The sequence below is a fragment of the Bombyx mandarina genome, chromosome A1 (assembly GCF_030267445.1).
Source record: "Bombyx mandarina strain Sakado chromosome A1, ASM3026744v2".
NCBI lineage: Eukaryota > Metazoa > Arthropoda > Insecta > Lepidoptera > Bombycidae > Bombyx > Bombyx mandarina.
The window spans coordinates 7,877,063-7,898,105 of NC_143234.1; the positions used below are offsets into that span (position 1 = coordinate 7,877,063).

At 38.4% G+C, this 21,043-nt stretch overlaps 1 protein-coding gene across 1 annotated transcript in view; it reads right to left on the reverse strand.

Moving 5' to 3' along the window:
* Positions 1 to 16,892, reverse strand: part of LOC114253581 (NACHT and WD repeat domain-containing protein 2) — a 42,709-nt gene extending 25,817 nt beyond the window's left edge. The window contains exons 1-3 of the mRNA XM_028188511.2: positions 16,689 to 16,892; positions 9,794 to 9,930; positions 5,084 to 5,172 (exon numbers count right to left, since the gene is read on the reverse strand). Of these exons, the coding sequence (XP_028044312.2) occupies positions 5,084 to 5,172; positions 9,794 to 9,896 (192 nt within the window). The 5' untranslated portion in view covers positions 9,897 to 9,930; positions 16,689 to 16,892. The remainder of the gene's footprint in view (positions 1 to 5,083; positions 5,173 to 9,793; positions 9,931 to 16,688) is intronic.
* Between the last annotated feature and the right edge of the window lie 4,151 nt (positions 16,893 to 21,043).

Here is a 21,043-nt window from a genome sequence, read left to right on the forward strand (position 1 = left end):
ATGGGCTTCCATTATACTTTATCAATAAGTGTAATTTTTCTATTCATCCATATAAGCTATCAAACTCGAATTGGTGGTTAGTCATTCAGTAGGTACTGCTTTACGAAATCCAAGTTTGATTCCCCGTCGGAATTTACTATCTTTGTATCTGGGTGTATTTGTTCGTATCTTTTGTGTTAGCGGTAATCCATAACACAGAGGAAGGTCCTAGCTTGGAGTAGTTGAATGTGTTTGTGTTCTTAAAGTGAAAACTGCTTTAGCAATGGTTTTGTTTGTTATGCGATCAAATGGAAAGAATACTCGTAAAAACACAACAACACTGAAAAGAAAGAAAACAAAATGAAAGGGTCAAATCTGCGAGAGTTTGGAATGCATTTCTGAAGCCTTCACTTCTGCCGCGTCCGAACTGAAGTCATATTTCCCAAATATCTACTTCGCCTATATTACGTAGTCTTAAGAATTGTCACTACAGAAAAACAAATTTATACTAATATATAAATCTATAGTGGTTTTTACGGATGTTCCGTTATAACTACTGAACCATGCATCCGATTGACTTGAAACTTGGTATCCATGTAGAAAATACATGTACTTAATGGATAGGCTAATATTTATATGAGTGTTGGACTCCCTACACCAGTTGCGGGGCGTTAATGATGAGAATCTTTGTGGGGGTGAGAAATAATAATGTTAATTTTAAATGCCCAGCGAAGCGGACGGGTACAGCTAGTATGTATATAAAACACCGATTATTTCTTGACAACATCATTCTCGGAATGTCATATAGCGGATCTCGAGCAAGAAAGCTTACACACATTAAGAATTTCCACTGAAATCGTTCGGATATCGGGTATTCCGATAATCGAAAGATTAATAATGACCGGGAATAGGTCAAAGGAAATTTAAGACGAGGATTTTTCATATACTCATTTTTATTTTATTTTAGTTTGGTACTTTGTTATTATGCCATTAAAATTGCAATTCGAATTTCACTACCCACCTCGTGTTGTGAAGTCGACTGAGGACTCCAAGTTATTGGACAACGGTTATATCGTTCATTATACTAGCGCTTATACGGAACGTGGTCATATACTAGAAATTTAGACAGTATGTTTCTGTGAATGCATTCTTATTGTTACGTATTTGAATTCCGACAAACTGAAGATCGGAGCCGTGAGAAAGTCTACAATTCTTATAAAAAAAGGTCCGAAATTTCAAATCAAATAATCAAAAGCTCTAAGAACGCCTAAAATACTAATAAACAAAGAAAGAGATTTTGATTTATACCATTCATAACCCGATATTTTAAAGAAGTTAAGATTTGGAATCCGTAGAAAATAAAACGCGTTGGAGTTTCCCGGGATTTTTGGTTACTTATTATTACTCTTTGGTCTATAAACTACTGATCGATTAATACATCCGTTGCTACGTAAAATCTCGTACCAAAACGTAGAAAGCACTGGCTTACTGGTGGTAGGACCTCTTGTGAGTCCTCACGGATAGGTACCACCACTCTGCCTATTTCTGCCGTGAAGCAGTAATGCGTTTCGGTTTAAAGACTGTAGCTATACTGAGACCTTAGAACTTATATCTCAAGGTAGGTGGTGGCATGTTTGAAGATTGTAGCTATACTGAGACCTTAGAACTTATATCTCAAGGTAGGTGGTGGTATTTACGTTGTAGATGTCTATGGGCTCCGGTAACAGCTTAACACCAGGCGGGCCGTGAGCTCGTCGACGCACCCAAAAAGACACGGTGTTCTACGTTGTTCCCCGAGCGCTATGACATGTCCTTCTTCAAACGAGGTTTGCGAAGAGTACTCAATGGTAGGAAGCGGCTTGGCTCTGCCCCTGGCGTTCAGGAGCAATGGTAACCACTCACCAACAGATGGGCCGTAATCTCGTCTACCTACAAGGGCAAATAAAAAAGACACTCGTTTTTTTTTAGCACATATATTAAACAGCCGGGTCATATACATATGGGCCATATACATATCATCCAAATCAATGTAGCCCTTTTTGCTTGAATGAATGACAAACTCGAGTTTAAATCGAAGAGCCAACGTCACATCGAAACTGACCCTTAATCAAAACGAAATACCAGATTCGGATCAGAGGAAGACATAAATTTTTATAGTATTTTGAGAAAATAAACGGTTTCCAATCAATTCGTAGAAAACCGGTTCATTTCCTTACCGTCGTGATCCACTGAATTAGGTCAAACATTATCTGGCTTTTATCTTGAAAACTCACTTGAGAACTCACCTTTTTTATTACAATTGTGGTGGTCGTTATAAAAAATGTCTAAAATGCGAACTGTTATATCCCTAGCCTGTATAGACTAATGCTTACCAAACACCTTACTCATCATAAGCCCTCTCACAGTGATTTCATGAGAACATACCAGGCAGTTCGGGTCAGATATTCATTGAAGTGAGACGTTTACTAATTTTCCTCACTATTTTTAAATTCTTTTGTTATAATTAGTTATTCATTATAAATATTGTGTAGTGTCGAATAAATCCTTTTTTAAAAAGAGTTCGGCCTTCTCACTACTAACAGAACGTTGCGGTTCGCGGCAAAGCGATTAGAAATACTTAAATAATTAAATACTTATAGTACATAGCGACGGCTTCTTGCAGGTTTATGAAAAATTTCAATCAAATACATGGGTTATATAGTATGTGTGTATGTATGTACTTTTTTGTGTATGTATTTGTAACTTAATATAAATTTCATTGCACCTACCACTATTCACTCTGCACTATCTTTGGTTGACTAGTAGAAAATGCCTTAAGCATTAAGTCCGCCAATGTAAATTTTACATAAAGTGTAATAAATATATAAATAAATGTAGCGATTGGTCTTTAAACGATTTTATTTATTTATTGCTTAGATGGTTGGACGAGCCTACGGCCCGCCTGGTGTTAAATGGTTACCTTACCCCTGAGACATCTACAACGTAAATGCCGCCACCCACCTTGAGATATGAGTTCTAAGTTCTCAGTATAGTACAACGGCTATCCCACCCTTCAAGTCAACTACATGAAAACCGTCCGATTTGGGCCGTGCGTCTTATCTTATATATATGTTATCTTATATACATATAGGTCTATGTCCAGCAGTGGGCAGATAAAGGCTGATGATGATGATGATGTCTAATCTTTATTTAAAGCGAAGACAAAGACGAAAAGACTATTATCACTAAAAAACAAATCGAAAATATTAATTTTTCCCATTACCATTGTAAATAATTGTTAATTAGCTGACACCACAGCTGTTTATATTGAATTCACTAAATGAATGTTGTATTTTGTTTACTTTGAGAGTGGAACAATTTTGTTTTGTTTTGTGATTGTGAACAATCTGAAATTCAATAACCTATGTTCCTCTGAATTGTAATCGCTGGAAGAGACCTCGTATCGTTTCAAACGTAGGTACCTCTTTACTTTATTATATCTGTGTAAAATAAATAACAAAAGTCAGTGCACAGTGGTGCAGGTTAAACATTATTTTGTGACCTATACTGAGACCTTAGAACTTATATCTCCAGGTGGGTGGCGCATTTACGTTGTAGATGTCTATGGGCTTCAGTAACCACTTAACACCATGTGGGCTGTGAGCTCGTGCACCCATCTAAGCAATAAAAAAAAAAAACCTTTTTGTATCTAACAGAATATTACGTTTATATATGAGGCCGTCAGCGCAAAAGTGGCCTAACCTCAAATTTTTTATAATCATGCTTATAAAATATGTATATTGCAATTTATTTAAAATATAATAAATTTTGATGCAAAACCGGCCCTATCCATAGTTTCGCCCATAGATAACAGATGGTTTTGTAAACATTATTTTTGCGCGTATTGTTTTTTCGCCTACTCAAATTCAAATTCATGAAAACTTAAACCTGATTGGTCTATAATAACTATGGTAAGCGTAGGCCACTTTTGCGCTGACGGCCTCATATAATGATATGGACTATTTCAGAATGAATAAACAATAAACGACTTTGAAGTCGTGGCCTAAAGGATAAGACGTCCGGTGCATTCGTATGTAGCGATGCATCGGTGTTCGAATCCCGCAGGCGGGTACCAATTTTTCTAATGAAATACGTACTCAACAAATGTTCACGATTGACTTCCGCGGTGAAGGAATAACATCGTGTAATAAAAATCAAAACCCGCAAAATTATAATTTGCGTAATCACTGGTGGTGGGACCTCTTGGGAGTCCGCACGGGTAGGTACCACCACCCCGCCTATTTCCGCCGTGAAGCAGTAATGCGTTTCGGTTCGAAGGGTGGGGTAGCCGTTGTAACTATACTGAGATCTTAGAACTTAAATCTCGAGGTGGTAAATGCGCCACCCACCTTGAGATATAAGTTCTAAGATCTCGGTATACTTACAACGGCTGCCCCACCCTTCAAACCGAATCGCATTACTGCTTCGCTGCAGAAACAGGCAGGGCAGTAGTACCCACCCGCGCGGACTCATAAGAGGTCCTACCACCAGTAAAATCTCGTCTAATTTTTAGTAAAATATTGTGACGCCGCCGCGCCGGTAAGAATAACGCTATCTATCGGTGAATAATCGAACGAATATCGAAGGATCTAGTAGCATTTAGAACGCCCGAGAAGTACAACGCCATCTATTGTCAGATAGCGGAAACACAATACTCGACTTGTGTGCAATATTCTGCAGACGTGATATCGGATAGCCGATATTATATTATAGAATTTATAGAAACGCGTCACAGAGATGGCACGCAGTCAGTTAGTAATCGGAACTACTCGAAGCGAAATAGGGAACGGATCACCTGAAGCGAAACCGAAGAAGCGAACTGAGAATTTTAAGGTGTTATGTGTGTGTTCTAAGCGATAAATACAGTGTTAGCTTGTAATGCGGTAGAATTTTATTTATCCCGAACCCCAGCGCGTAAAAATACGTTAACGAGTATTCTTTGGTTGATTGTAAAATACATTACTGTCCTTAAAGCCGAACATACCACTTACTAGTGAAACTAGTCTGTAAAATAAAAATTCTTATTTTATTAGACAATAGAAAGAGAACTTCGATTTCAAATCACCTGGAATTCCAATCCGTGCTTCTCTCTGCAGTAGTCTTTGATCCTTGGGTAGCATTTGGCCATCAGAGTATTTCGTTCCATTGTGGTGTCTGCAAATATACACAAGTGAATAGTCAGGTTTGGTTAAAGATTTGAAATACTACTATTAAAGTTTTTTTATTAGTTTTTATTGCATAGATGGATGAACGAGCTCACAGCCCACTTGGTATTAAGTGGTTACTGGAGCCCATAGACATCTACAACGTAATGCGCCACCCATCTTGAGATATAGGTTCTAAGGTAAGTTACAACGGCTGCCCCACCCTTCAAACCGAAACGCATTACTGCTTCACGGCAGAAATAGACGGGGTGGTGGTACCTATCCGTGCAGACGTGCAAGAGGTCCTAGCACCAGTAATTACGCAAACTATAATTTTGCGGGTTTGATTTTTATCACAAGCTGTTATTCCTTCACCGTGGAAGTCAATCGTGAGCATTTGTTGAGTACGTATTTCATTAGAAAAATTGCTACCCGCCTGCGGGATGCCTCGCTAGATACGAATGCACCGGACATCTTATCGTTTAGGCCACGACGACTTCAAAACGGATTTTAATTATTTAGGAAACATTGATTTTTATAGAAATACGTGATTCGTGCTTTTTTTCCGTCCGTAATTTTTATTTGAGTTTTGAATATAACAAAAAACTGTGTTCCGACAAGTGCTTTTTAGGCGCACAGCCTGTAATCGACTGTCTTGCCTTTCTGTCCAGTTTGGTTAGTATGGGTAGTAAAACCGTTTTCGAAAACGAAAACCGGTAGTACGATCGAACAATGCATACTACTACGAGTATACACTAGTGCACTATTACAATTGAAATTTCAGTTCCATGTTTTACACCGGCTCCGAACGTTGGCCCCGGTTAAAATGGTGAAGTGTCCACACGTTGGCTGTTATACTAGTTCCTTTCCGTCAGAGCCAACGTGAAGCTTACCACAGTTAGTATGGAGGCAATTAGGTTTGAATTTTCATGAATTTAAATTTGAGTAGGCAAAAAAACAATACGCGCGAAAATAATGTTTACAAAGTTATGTGTTATCTATGGGTGAAACTATGGATAGGCCGGTTTTGCATCAAAATTTATTATATTTTGAATAAATTCCAATATACGTCATATAAGCTTGAATATAAACAAATGTGGGTTCGGCTACTTTTATATTGATGGCCACATTTGTTATTGAAAAAAAAAGAAATAGCCACGTCAAAAGAGATGGTGGATGACATCGCGACATGCATGTGCTGCAACAGGACTGAGCAAAGCGCCAATATGTGGACGGATCGCGAACGTTGGCACAGATACCTTTGATAAAACCGACACTCGACGGCCAACTACCAACGATCACTACAATGTTGGGGCCAATGCTATGTTCTAGAGCCACACGTTGGGCCAGTGGCGTTGGTGCTTATGTTGGGGCCAACGTGTGGAGGCGGCGATAGGGTCATCATGTTAAGTCAAATAGCGACTTTGACATTAGATAAACAAGACTGTGATAGTGATAGTCGATTTGAAATGATACCGGTGTGCCTTTCTATACTAAACTTCAGTGCTATTCAGCTTTGTCTAATAAGTATATTAGTATAGAAATTTATCACTTAAAGATTTCTCTGTACGTTTCATTCCATTAGTGCGATGTTTTTCGCCGTGAACTCGCCCACGAGTCTACAATTAAACTCATAAACAAGGCTGTGTGTGGTAACCCTAAACATAGCCACGTACTCAGTAAAAAATGTGTCGGGTTAAATTTATTGTCAAAATGCTTTCTTAAGTTTAATCTATCATTAGTCTTCTAGCCTTGGAAAGCAGTGGTTAGCATTTCCAATACCAGGCACTGAAGTCTAGCCGAGATGCTGTCGAAAGTATTGGGCTTTTTTAAACATCGCTTAAACAAGAGGTAGCGCTCAGAGAAGACCGTGAAAGGGATCCCATTTTTTTTATTGCTTACGTGGGTGGAGGAGCTCACAGCTCACCTGGTGTTAAGTGGTTACTGGAGCCCATAGACATCTACAACGTAAATGCGCCACCAACCATGAGATATTAGTTCTAAGGTCTCAGTATAGTTACAACGGCTGCCCCACCCTTCAAACCGAAACGCCTTACTACTTCACGGCAGAAATGTGCATGGTGGTGACACCTACTCGTGCGGACTCACAAGAGGTCCTACCACCAGTAATTACGCAAACTATAATTTTGCAGGTTTGATTTTTATTACCCGATATTATTCCTTCACCGTGAAAGTCAATCGTGAACATTTGTTAAGTACGTATTTCATTGGAAAAATTGGTACCTGCCGGCGGGATTCGAACATCGATGCATCACTACATACAAATGCACCAGACGCCTTAACCTTTAGGCCACGATGTCTTAATCCTTTTTATAGCACAATTTCGTGAATCCCTTGTACGGGACCGAGTGGGTCGATAGTCAGAAGGTACAACAGGTACTATATATACCATACGCGTAAACTAGCGGTCGAACCCACGGATCATCTCCGGTTAACCGTCATTACCCGAACCCGCAGACACTGGACATAATGAATCGTGTTCCTTTGCGGATGTATATTTGCAATTATCCAAACTCGACCTCGATGAAGGCTTGAATAAATATCTCGTTATAACGTTGCTAGCAAACTTTTAATATCAATTATTAAATTTGTGGATGTACTTATGGCGTCGGTACTGATGTGTTTTCTATCTATTGACGGTATTTGGAGGTCTGAGTAAAGGGTTAACGGACACATTCAGTGCAATGTCGGGATTTAGATTCCCGCTTAGATAGACACATTGTGATAGGCATTGTCACATTTCATCTTTCAAAAAGCCCAAATTTGCGGTAAACTTCATGATCCCACCAACTGGAACCAATTAATTTATGCTTACAACACGATAATTGATAACTACCGTATTAGTGAATACAAACGTGTTTAAATTTGGGGGGTTTTGACTTTATGAAACCCCTAAATGCGTCCCAGCGGAAAGACATTGTAGAGTATAACCTAGCTCGCTAAACAGCTATTAGGGTGCGCCCACACTATTTCACCCTCAACGGGTCACAGATAGACACGATCCATCGTCACGCGAGCCCTATGCGCCAACTATAAAGTTATAGTGGAAGTAGGTAATTACAAAAGGAAAATTCTTCGCATACGGCTGAAGCATTGTTTGCGCGAAATTGAATTCAATGCATTTAATATCAGTGCGAGGCTTGCGAGTTGAAATTAATGGTTAACTTGATCCAATATCGGCGTGTTTGTTGTTTATCTTATTATCACATAAAAACTTTCAATGAAGTTATGTAATATAATAGCAAAACCAAAACAATTCGCAGGCGAAATTCGACAAGCAACGTTGAATAAATCTAAATTAGTTTCGTAAAGAAGTTTTATTCTAAAACGCTAAGGCAGATCTGTGATGAATTGAAGAACCCAAAATAGCTGAAAGACATTTTAAATCCACAACCAAAAATCTAAACCCACCCAAAGGTGCGAAGCAACATTAAAAATATGCGAATATAAAAATTTGCAAAGCTATTGAAGCCACTATCCGATACCATCGTTAATTAAAAGTTGTTCGTTTCGACCCCACCCCCCAACCCCCCACTTCCCCGTCTCCCCATGACCCACCTACTGATACTCGAGCGTTTTATAGCTTAGCATATTTATAGATGCGGTTTAATGTTCAGACACTTCGGTTAATGAAGATTTGAAACTTGAAAAATGTGTTCTTTGTTCTGAAACTGAAGTTTCTATTTATTTTTATTTTTTTATTTACATAAGGCGACGGGAGAGGTCCTAAATATAACAGCGTAGATTTTACTGATAATCCCGACTCAGAGTGGTCGTGGTCTTTTTGAATTACAAATCCCTTTAGAACTGATTACAAACTCGATAAAATTACACCTGAAAAACAAAACTACAAAGAAACAAATATATTGTACATCTTCTAGAAGATTTGCACTGTATTTGCTTGGGATCTGAACTCTATATGGTGCCGTCAGAACTTAAAGCGACAAATCAGACGTTAACATAATAGTATATAATAATTTTTAACAAAAATGAAATACCATGAATATATAATGAGAATCATCAAGTCTAGTCCAAGTCAATTAAAAATTTGCTGGTGGTATGTCTTGTGAGTCCGCACAAGTAGGTAACACCACCCTGCCTATTCCTGCCGTGAAGCAGTAATGCGTTTCGGTTTGAAGGGTGGGGCAGCCGTTGTACTGTAAAAACTGAGACCTTAGAACTCATTTCTCAAGGTAAGTGGCGGCATTTACGTTCTAGATGTCTATGGGCTCCGGTGATCACTTAACACCAGGTGGGCGGTAAGCTCCGCCACCAATCTGAGCAATAAATTAAAAAAAAGCATAATTAAGGATAACTCAAAAACTACTTGTAAGGTTTTAATATAATTTTACGACCATGCAAGAAGTACCATCTTTCAAATAAAGGATAAACAAAATCAGCTCACCTTAAGAATAATTTGGAGGAATTGAAAACCTTCTATTTTTTAATTCGGTTAAAACAAGAACAAAAAAACCTTCTATATTCCACAGCCCCAAGGTAGGATTCTCTAATAAAGAGATGCAGATCACAATAAGACGTCTCTCACCCTGACCACTAGGCACACTCTGTGGTACAGTAGTCTAAATTAACATTCAAAGCCATACGCTTACCAGTAAACGTGGAGCTGGTGAATATTCTCACGATCTTGGAGCTGACTGGTGGAAGAGACTTGAGAGAGCCTCCGAAGATCAAGTCCACAGTGCGGTCGTCCATGATAGATCGCAGTGACTGCTGGTTCTAGAAGATTCTGAAAACATTCCAATTGATATCTTCTTAACATGACTTTTTCTTGATAAACCAATGAATATCATTACTGTAATATGGTTTTAAGGCTAGAGAAATCGAATGGTTGATAATGGTACATCTGGCATTCGATCATAGCAGGAGTTACCTCATCTATTATATTTTCCTACCCTAAAGTATAAGTCCTAGAGCCGCATCGTAAATATTTTTTGTGCTTTGTGAGGCGAACAAGATCATAGCTAGCATGGTGTTCAAATGTTTATTACCGGGTCTCATAGAAACCAGCACGAAAACATTGCTTACGATGAGGAAGAAGAGGCAGAAACCTCAATTGAACTGTTTAAGCTTTAACAGGTACATTAAACTAGATTGCCATCAGCAACTACGCTATAGATTTTGGTGGCTTTGATTTTTTTTGGACACGACGTCGCGTTCTTTATCTACAAGACGTTCATTCGTCAACACAAATTGAGTGCGTATTGCCGCGAAAAATTTGTACCTGCCTGCGGGATTTGAACATTGGCATAGTCGCATCGGTTATAACCGAACGTCTTATCTTTTAGACCAGGGCGGCTTTTGTTTAGTACTTATCGTGGCAATGGCTACAAGTCGTGGGCTTCAGTAATTACAAAAAGGCTAAATAGACTATGGGCTTATCTGTCAATGTGAAGGGCCTTATGACTACCATAAACCACGATATCGTAATGTAAAATACCGTTATAACACGGAGACGATATTGACCAACATAAAGGTTTGGTCAATAGGTCTTCAAGATTAGAAGACTTTTAAAATCTTCTTCTTCTCAGTCGTACACTCCTAGCGGAGTGGTCGTGGTTATGTATGTCTGCGGCTTTTGAGAGACTTCTCCATCTCTCTCTATTTGTGGCGGTACGTGTACATCCAAAACCTTCCGTACCTTTAAAATCAGCTGTGCTTTAATAATGTTAGCATTATCAGTATAGTCTCTCTTTTTTTATTGTCATCATTTTCGACGTGTCCAATACTTTACAGTTCTTTTGGTCACACGAACGAGTGACCTGGTCATCCACGATCATATCGGAAAAGTAATTTTATTTACGTAAGCGAATCGCGAAATCCGTCTCAAACATTATCCATTTTAAAATTAATGAGCGAAAAAATGTTTTTTTTTAACTATTGCTTCGGTGGTTAGACGTGCTCACAGCCCACCTGGTGTTAAGTAGTTACCGGAGTCCATAGACATCTACAACGTAAATGCGTCACCCGCCTTGAGATACAAGTTTCTAAGGTCTCAGTATAGTTACAACGGCTGCCACACCCTTCAAACCGAAACGCATTACTGCTTCACGGCAGAAATAGGCGGGGCGGTGGTACCTACCCGTGCGGACTCACAAGAGGTCCTACCACCAGTAAGCAGATTGAGAATAGTTGAAGAGAAAACTCGTTAAAACGCCCACCTAAAAAGCTACGTTCTTTTCCCAGATTTCCGAGCACTCGAACATAATAGCGTACATTTTATGACTTAGATAAAAAAAAAAAGATTTATCTACCCGATAAAAGTCATGCACATGTAGAGTGATGCATTGAAATTCGATAGCACTATCGTAATCGTTGGAGCAAGGCTTCGTAACAATATGCCGTGACTGAAGGTGATAATCCATGATTAACGCAACCCGGTAACACGTGACATCGCTATAAATTAGGAGAAATAAATCAAACAGCGACAACCCTAGTCAAATTGCTTAAACTTAGATGTTAGAGCAAAGATCCGTGTTACTTTTTTTTATTGCTTAGATGGGTGAACGAGCTCACAGCTCACCTGGTGCTAAGTGGTTACTAGAGTCCATAGACATCTAACAATGTACATGCGCCACCCACCTTGAGATATAAGTTCTAAGGTCTCAGTATAGTTACAACGGCTGCCCCGCCCTTCAAACCGAAACGCATTGCTGCTTCACGACAGAATTAGGCAGGGTGGTGGTACCTACCCGCGCGGACTCACAAGAGGTCCTACCACCAGTAAACTTGCTTATTTAACAGATGATACAGGTGTACGATATTCTTCTAGCTACTAATGTTAGTGTTACATGCTTAGTTACATAGTATAATAGGCTTAAAAAAAAGTCCTAAATTTCTAACCCATACAAACTTATATGTAATGTATAATATAACATATATGTAAGTGTAAAATACATAGTTAAGAAAAACAGTAATAATTGAAAAAATATACTATGAACAGAGTACAATTAATAAAACAAACAGACGTGAGCTACGAAAACAAAATCAATGGAACCAAAATTAGATGTGTCGGTTTTCATTTATTTTGTTTGTCTGGTAACGTTTATTCGTGAGCATTTTCATACAGGTTTTGATTCATGTATTTTATTTGAAATATTTTTTTAATAATATTAGTTATAGTAAGTTTATACTATGTATAATTACATCTATACTAATATTATAAAGAGGAAAGATTTGTTTGTTTGTTTGTTTCGAATAGGCTCCGAAACTACTGGACCGATTTGAAAAATTATTTTTCCATTAGAAGCCGACATTGTCCCTGATGAACATAGGCTACTTTTTTAATTTTTTTTTAATTTTTTTTTTGTTTGTTTCATGTGTGTTTTAATGTTTCCGAAGCGAAGCGAGGGCGGGTCGCTAGTTAATTATATATAGGTAAACTTAACATAAATATAATTAATACAATAACAAAATTAAAATAATTGATAAATGAACACATTTTATTTATTTATTTATTTATTTATAACTTCTTATACTAGAAAGTATAAAGGCGGACTTAATTCCATAGGCATTCTCTAACAGTCTACCTTAGGGGAGTGCAGAGATGAAGCTTGGTAGGTGTAGTGTGAAGGGGATATTACTTAAACATATATTATGTGTATATATAACATACATAATATATAGTACTTAAATAAATACATATACATAAATATATAGATATATATAAATATATACATATAAAAACATATATAAACAAATATTATCAATTTTATATCATTTTCTGTGTATAGTCCAATCATGTGCACTTGGCTCCGTAGTATGGCGTCTAACTTGAAAAACATAAAGTCGTAATTATAATGAAATTGAGATTCCAAACGCAAATCTCAAAAATGGGCGTATATTATCACATCGCGCTCTAAGCCCTTCAGTCTTCAACAATAAATGCACTGTAAGCACATCTTTATAGTTATTTTATTATTTATATCAGCGCTAAAACCAAATAAAATGAAAGATAGAATCAGCCGAATTTCGCACCTCAAGAGACACGGAAAGTAGGGGCGAATGGATATTGTTTATGTAGGAAGCAAATATCCTTTACAGATCAGCGAATCATATACATAAGTACTAGTACATAAGTAATAAAATACTGTATTGATTCCGTGATTGATACTGTACTTATGTACCTTTGCTAGAATTCTCAAGATATGTAATAAATTTCTTATTAGCTTGGTATTGTAATTACGATATACGAACTTCAACATAGGAATTGGTGCTTCTGCGATCCACTCTAGACAAACAATCTGGTCAAAGCCGTCTCGCTTTACGGGTCGATCTTTGATTTGACTTTCAAACGATTGCTACCATACTATAACACATAGGACCTAAACCATTCTAAAGATTTCGTGAAAATTTCATCAAAATAAGTCCAGGGTTTCGGAGTCTATAGAGAACGTATATATTCTTTCAGCCCATAGAAGTCCATTGCTGTACCTCCCTCGTGTCTGACCACAACGACCAGTCCTGCGTTGCTTGCATCCAGCGAATTCCCCCAACCTTCAAAAGGTCGACGGTCCATCTTGTGGGAGGCCCACGCTACGTCTTCCGGTACGCGGTCGCCACCCAAGCTCTTTTCGGACCCTGTGGCCATCTGTTTAATGTGCCTTGCCCACTGCCACTTTAAGCTCGTAATCCTTTGGGCTATATTACCATGGGTTTCCAGCGAATCTCCTCATTCCGGTATCCTCATCTCGTAGGGAAACTTCGAGCACAGCCCTCTTCGAGCATTGCTCTTTGAGTGAGCCTTCCGATAAGGCCCATTATGAGCGACCACATCCCAAACTCCGACGAAACCCAGAGTCAGAGTACCGAACCTTTATTTATTTATTTATTTAATTAATTGTACCAACAAAGCGATCAACACTTTAGAACATCGAGAAATTGACAATGAAATTAAAAATAAGAATAATTTAATAGTAATATAAAGAAAAATTTTAAATAATCTATGAAACCCAGAATGGAATAATTTCACTTAAATAATAAAATTACAAATATTCTAGTTAATTAAAGAAAAAGTCAGCAAAACTTTATTACAATTGATTAAATTAATTTTGATTGGATTTTGTTTAATTAGGAAATGATCCACAACATATTTTTGGGGTGGAAGGAACTTGGCTGATCGAAAGACCTTGACACCTAGCTGAGATGAACGGAAAACTCGAGGGCTCACCCAGAAGGTTAGGCAACAACTGCCCGAGAGCCTCCAGAGGAGGTCTAAAAGCTCAAAGTCAGCCGCTTTACAAGCACTGTACCCACAAAGATCTACTCTTTTTTTTACCTACCTATTCCTAGTAGCCTCGAAGGGTTAGCTTCACCGAACATGTAGCCGAGCTCACGGGGCATTGCTGACATCTGCTCTAGCAAGAACTTTGCGGAATCTACCACCGGATCGAAATCGCGATTCACTTTTTATTGCCCTTGTTGGCCGACGGCCATAAGACCGATCTGATGGTGAATAGTTACCGTCGGCTATGGACGTCATCAATGCTACGGTCACAGCCAAGCATCTGCCGACCAAAGATCTGGCGAAAAATTCAGTGGACTATATCTGTGGACCTACTTGTTGAAATATTTTTCCTATAGTCGCAATTTTAACACTGAAATCGAGATTTTTCTTTGATATTATTGAAAGATTGTGTGCTATTCATCGTTGTGAATGTACACATGTTCGCATTCGCATTTAGATATTTATGAGTTCGGAATCGGTGTACTCCGACGAAACATTTCCTGTACAATCTTTATGGGTTCGCTCATAATCTGACAAACTATTTTTTTATGAGCTTTCAAAGTATACGGCTCGCGTCGCCTCGCCAAATACATTAGTTACAGTTAAACTTATTGCATATGAGATGTAGGTTGAACACTTTAGTTTAACGTTTGTGTTCACCCTTAATTGATTGCACCGACAGAAATATAATGAAACTAGCGGCCCGCTCCGGCTGCGCTCGGGTCTTTAACTATAAATTCAACGATATTTGACGTTGTTTTATTTTTTTAAATAAAAAAAAAACACTTATTGCGGCATAACTATAATAGTTAGACATATGCTGAGGCGACACTTTTTGTAAATAATAATGGGTTCTACAAAGTCGTAGTGCATTATTTTATTCTATTATGAATAGTTTTCGCAGGATGTGAAGAATATTTTAGGTAATTTTTTTACACCTTGGGTTACATTATTGGAGTTTTAGTGAGGATCCCTAATTTTTTTCAAAAAAGATGATAGTCTATGTCACTCGGGAATAGTGTAGCTTCCAAACAGTGAAATAATTTTTCAAATCGGTTCATTAGTTTTGGAGCCTATTCAATACAAACAAAAAAAACAAATATTTCCTCCTTATAATATTAGTATAGATAAAGATTATAGAAAACATTAACTGTTTTCATAATTCGCAATATATGTACATACAATATATGTATATACAAGCACTCCATATATTGAAATCTCCCAAAATAAATTACGCATTTGATAATGAGAACTGTTTCAAAATCTTCTTCTTCTTCAAGGAACTGTAGAACTGTAACTCGTACTGCTTATCGGAGCTGATAATCCCCGTCACGACACCACTCACCTTGAGACATGAGGTTAAAGTCTCAATAGGATTGTGTCACGGTTTTTGAGGGCATGACCGTTTTGCTGTAGCAGTAGACGAGACGATGGTATCTACCCGTGTGGACTTAAAATGCGTGCTACCACCAATGAAGAATCGATTATGAAAAATGAAAAAAAAGCAAGTTTATTGATCCACATAATTGGTCCTTATCAGTTAGTAATTGAAGCCTCCTTTTAGGAAAATAATGCCTTTGTTAGGAGACTCCGCTCTTCCCAAAATCGAATCTAATTATCTAACTAAGGTATGAAGCCTTTTTTTCCTACCTATGCCTTGAGAAGTTATTTCAGCTTCTCCTTGACGTGTACGTGAGTTCACGGGGCTCAAACTAGGAGTGTTGCTAACACTGGCCCTAGCAAGAACAGTGCTTCGCAGAATCTACCACCGGATCGGAAACGCGACCCACTGAGAAGATCCGGCCAGAAACTCAGTGGGCTGTGTCTATAGGTTAATTCACTCATCGAGCCCTTCGTCGCAAGCGACGGTTTCGACGAGAACGGTGACCGGGGAAGCCTTAACTTAGACGTTTTTCGTATCTTAATATTAGTTAACCGTAAAATTTTAGAGTATTTCACGAATTCGGTCACTATTGATAATAATAACTGGGAATAAATTACGCACAGTCATCCGGACCTAAGCTATGATTCCCTGTGTTATGTGTACCAGAGACATGACATAAATATTTATATAAGTTAAAACATAATAATATGCATATATACATAGATAATAAGCACCCAGACAAAGAGGAAACAAACTGTTTCATCCCCCAAATGTTTGCCCGATGTGGGAATCGAACCCACGACCCTTGGCGCAACAGCAAGGGCCGCTAAATACTGCACCACCGAATCTGTCAAAATGGATGAAGACGAATTCTCACCTGTGCCGCGTCGTGCCGCTAAAACTTTAATCGATATAAAACATTCTAAACGCTAAGGTCGCAATTTATCGATCCATTTTCATTTTCAAATTGAAAAGTCGAATTTAGCTGTGGCCGTTGCAAACAAGACGCGTTGAAGCACTGTTGTCGAAAAAAAAACTGCCCCTTTGTTTCCAAATTGCAAAGCGTAGCGATCGTTTCACAATTTTTAAGCGACTGATGTATCTCTCTCTTGATTATACGAAAGCGAATCTGTTATTTGGTTGCTAGGCTATCGTTTTCGTTTAGAATTGGTATTCGGGAGGCTTCTGACGTCACTCGCCCTCCGCAGCGACCGCGACAAGTGAGTTTTAAAGTTTGAAAGTCGCTCATGGGTGAAATGTTAGATTTAAAAAAAAGGATGTGTGGTATGATGGAACACCGGATAGGAACGAGGTTCCTTATTATTAAAATATTAATTTTAAGTTCTATTCGAGGTATAAAGAAAATAAAGCTGGAGGTTTCGCAACAACCCACGGTCATTCGGTAACGTGCGAACTTATTGTGGTACACTTGATTCACGGTTGTTTACATAAGAGTTAGTGTATTGCGCAAACGAACGCTCTGAGATCGTGGTCAATTAATGATAAAAAATTATGTTATTTTTTGTACGTTATTACAAAGTTAAGTCGTACACTGTGTGCATTACTAATAAAAATCTTACGTTACGGACGCTTTTTTCTGGTTAGGGTACCCCTCCGCATCGTCCCATAAGGAGTTTCGTTCCAAAAAGGGCTAGTTTTTTTCTTCTAAGAACAGAAATATTTACAAAATAATCGCTATTTTACAAAATATTTACAAAAAATATAACTGTGCCAAGCCGTCGTCACTCGGCAGCGTGCCCAGAAGGCTGGTAGCATAAACCAAATATCACCTCACGAATCAAATTTCACCTCTCGAATATATATTATATGTATGTATTTGTGTATTCAATGCATGTTTCAATGCGCCAAATATTATTTTCTCTTTTTTTTTTTATTGCTTAGATGATTGGACGAGCTCACAGCCCACCTGGTGTTAAGTGGTTACTGGAGCCCATAGACATCTACAACGTAAATGCGCCACCCACCTTGAGATATAAGTTGTAAGGTCTCAGTATAGTTACAACGGCTGCCCCACCCTTCAAACCGAAACGCATTACTGCTTCACGGCAGAAATAGGCAGGGCGGTGGCACCTACCCGCGCGGACTCACAACAGGTCCTACCACCAGTAATTACGCAAATTATAATTTTGCGGGTTTCACTTTTATTACACGATGTTATTCCTTCACCGTGGAAGTCAATCGTGAACATTTGTTGAGTACGTATTTCAATAGAAAAATTGGTACCCGCCTGCGAGATTCGAACACCGGTGCATCGCTTCAACACGAATGCACCGGACGTCTTATCTTTTAGGCAACGACGACTTCAGCACTACCTTTGGTTGACTAATAGCTAATAACTTAGTTAATCAGCCAATGTATACAAATATATTATGTACATCAAGTGAGGGTACAAACAAATTTTGTAAGCTAATCCGTATATATACTACGTCTTTAAGGGTGAGTACGGTAAAAAATCAGGTAACAAATTCCAAAATAAAAGAAATGAAATCCACGCGGAATCCACATTACTGAAATGAACACTCATAATGAGAACGCTAGGTGAGGTCGTAAAGGCGCACCCATCAAGAAACACTCAGCGCTATATTGCCTTGACAAATTAAATAATATCGCTTACACATTTACGTACATAATGTATGAAATCATTTTATTTCGTACATTTTAATTTGTTTGTGCTCGTGAGTATATTTTATTTAATCTGATGGGATAGCGTTTTTTTATTTATTAGCGTAGACGCAATGTTCTTTATGTTTTAGAACGAAAATATTTCTTGAGGCCGCAACGTAAAGAAAATCTTGGAATTGAATAGGTTAATGTTGTTTGTTATTTCCTTCGTAATTTGGTGTTTTCTCCGGTTTTTTTCAACTGTAGACAATTAATACTGCTTTTACAGTAAATCATTTTCGGAGCTTTGTAAGTGGTGACGTAAACGAAAATCAGTTTTAATAATAGAATAAAATAATGCTTATAATGTCCTAGTCAAAGCCGGTACTTACGCCTGAATGGCGTATCTTTGAGTTGACATTAATTCGATAGCCATCAAAATTCACAGAATCAACCTTCAGAACCTTATGAAATATTTCTTAAAAACTTCATCGAAAATGGCTCTGTAGTTTCGGAGTTTATATAACTGTGAACGTGAACACATCAACTTTACTTATACAGATGACCGCGATTCCAATTCGGTAGTAGATTCATTCGCGAAGCAACTGCCCTTGAGTTGTTAGGTCTCCTTCGGAGGCGCTCGGGTAGCTGTTAGCAAATCCCACCCCTCCTGGCTGAGCCTTTGCTCGCCCACCTGTCCTGGTGAAACTGGAAAGGTCTCAGAGCCACCGGTAATCCTTCATATATATATATAAAAAGAAAAAAAATCATTCTGAGTGGCCGAAAAAGTGTACGGCCAGTTCGTTCTTTTGTTGTCTATTTTATGTCCATACGAGAACGGTCAATTCGTTCCTTGTCGTCTGGTTCGTGTCCGTCTTTTAGGAAGTCAAAAAAAGTACCGCCTGCCGCTAGTCACGTCCGCCCTCGTTCCATTTCTCTCTTTATTTTTTAATTGTTATCAAGTGTCTGTCTTAGTCTTGTCTATATCGTTATGTCCTATCAAAGAGGTTGCACGCCACGACAGTGAGATCTACATCATCTCACGAATCATTTCGACTCTACCAATTTTTCCACCTCCATTTACTCCTGGCGTAGAGGAATCAAGGTAGGGAATACTTATTCTCATTTTGACTACTGAAACTCATACTTTTATTATGCCATAACCAATAACTGAATTAGTACGACGACTAATGTAATTTCCATAACAGTATTTCAATAAAAGAAAACAATATAATTTATTTGCTCAATATATTCAGTTGTTGTGTGAAGCGCAGGTATATTGTACAAAAGCAATCCATTACCGACATTGTATGCAGACCGCACCTTCTGCCTCAACTGGGCGTAGTCTTTCGGGGCTGGTGCAAGCGACGAGCGCCAGCGATTTTGGTAGCGGTTTCGATTTTAATAGTTCATAGAGAAGTATTCATCGTCATCTATCAGGTATCGCGCTGGCAGTCTGGCGTTCACGGTCCGCCTTGTGTTAAGTGGTTACTGGAGCCCATAGACTTCTACAACGTAAATGCTGCCACCCACCTTGAGACATGAGTTCTAAAGTCTCAATTTTAAGAGCACAACGGCTTCCCTACTCTTCAAACCGAAACGCATTACTGCTTCACGGCGGAAATAGGTAGGGTGGTGGTACCTACCCATGCTGACTCACAAGACGTCCTTCCACTATTCTTCCACCACCTTCACCTTCCACCTTCCTTACTTTGCGTTTATTGTCATAAAATGTCGTCAAGCGCTCTGGTCGTAAGTGACACAGTCCATAACCCTGAATGTGCTCTAGGATACGAGCTGTATGCGGTTATGCAGTAGAGCATGCCCATGATACGCCCTACCAGGAATAGTACCAGAGCTTCTTAATTTATTATATAATTGTTGGAAGTTGTCCTTCATGTTGGAAGTCGTTTGTGAACATATCCTATATACGTATTCATTTTGAGTATCGAAACATTAAAGTATGCTAGAAGATTATAAAAACAATCAACCAACTTAAACGCCACGTGGGCTTCATTTACTTCATTTTTATCACACAAAAAAGGTCAATGGAGGGTAGTTATTAATTAACTGGATCATCCGATTCTAATTATTGTATCTTCGCGATATTTTGGTAAACAAATTGACGTGAAACTACGATGATGATTAATCTGGTGGCTACATAACAGAACCTAGGAGGCTATATTTGGTTTCATCACTATTAGATTAATTCTTTAAATATTTTCATCGAACAATGTCATCTCGTTTTCCCTAATATCTTTGCAACCCTCTAATTACTCTAAGAGTAATAATCTAGAACAGCAAACGTGTAAAATCAAAGGCGCGATGTTTCATTTATTCTAACATATAGAAAACAATATCAATACTTATACAAAAGTATAATGTGGAACGACGTGGTACGACTAAAAGAAATCCGAGAAATAACAGATTAATGATATTATTTTCCAAAATTAATAAAACAAGCGGTAAAACGTTATGTGCACACACACACAACATCACTGGTGGTAGTACCTCTTGTGAGACCACACGGGTAGGTACTACCACCCGTGAAGCAGTAATGCGTTTCGGTTTGAAGGGTGGGGTAGCCGTTGTAACTATACTGAGACCTTA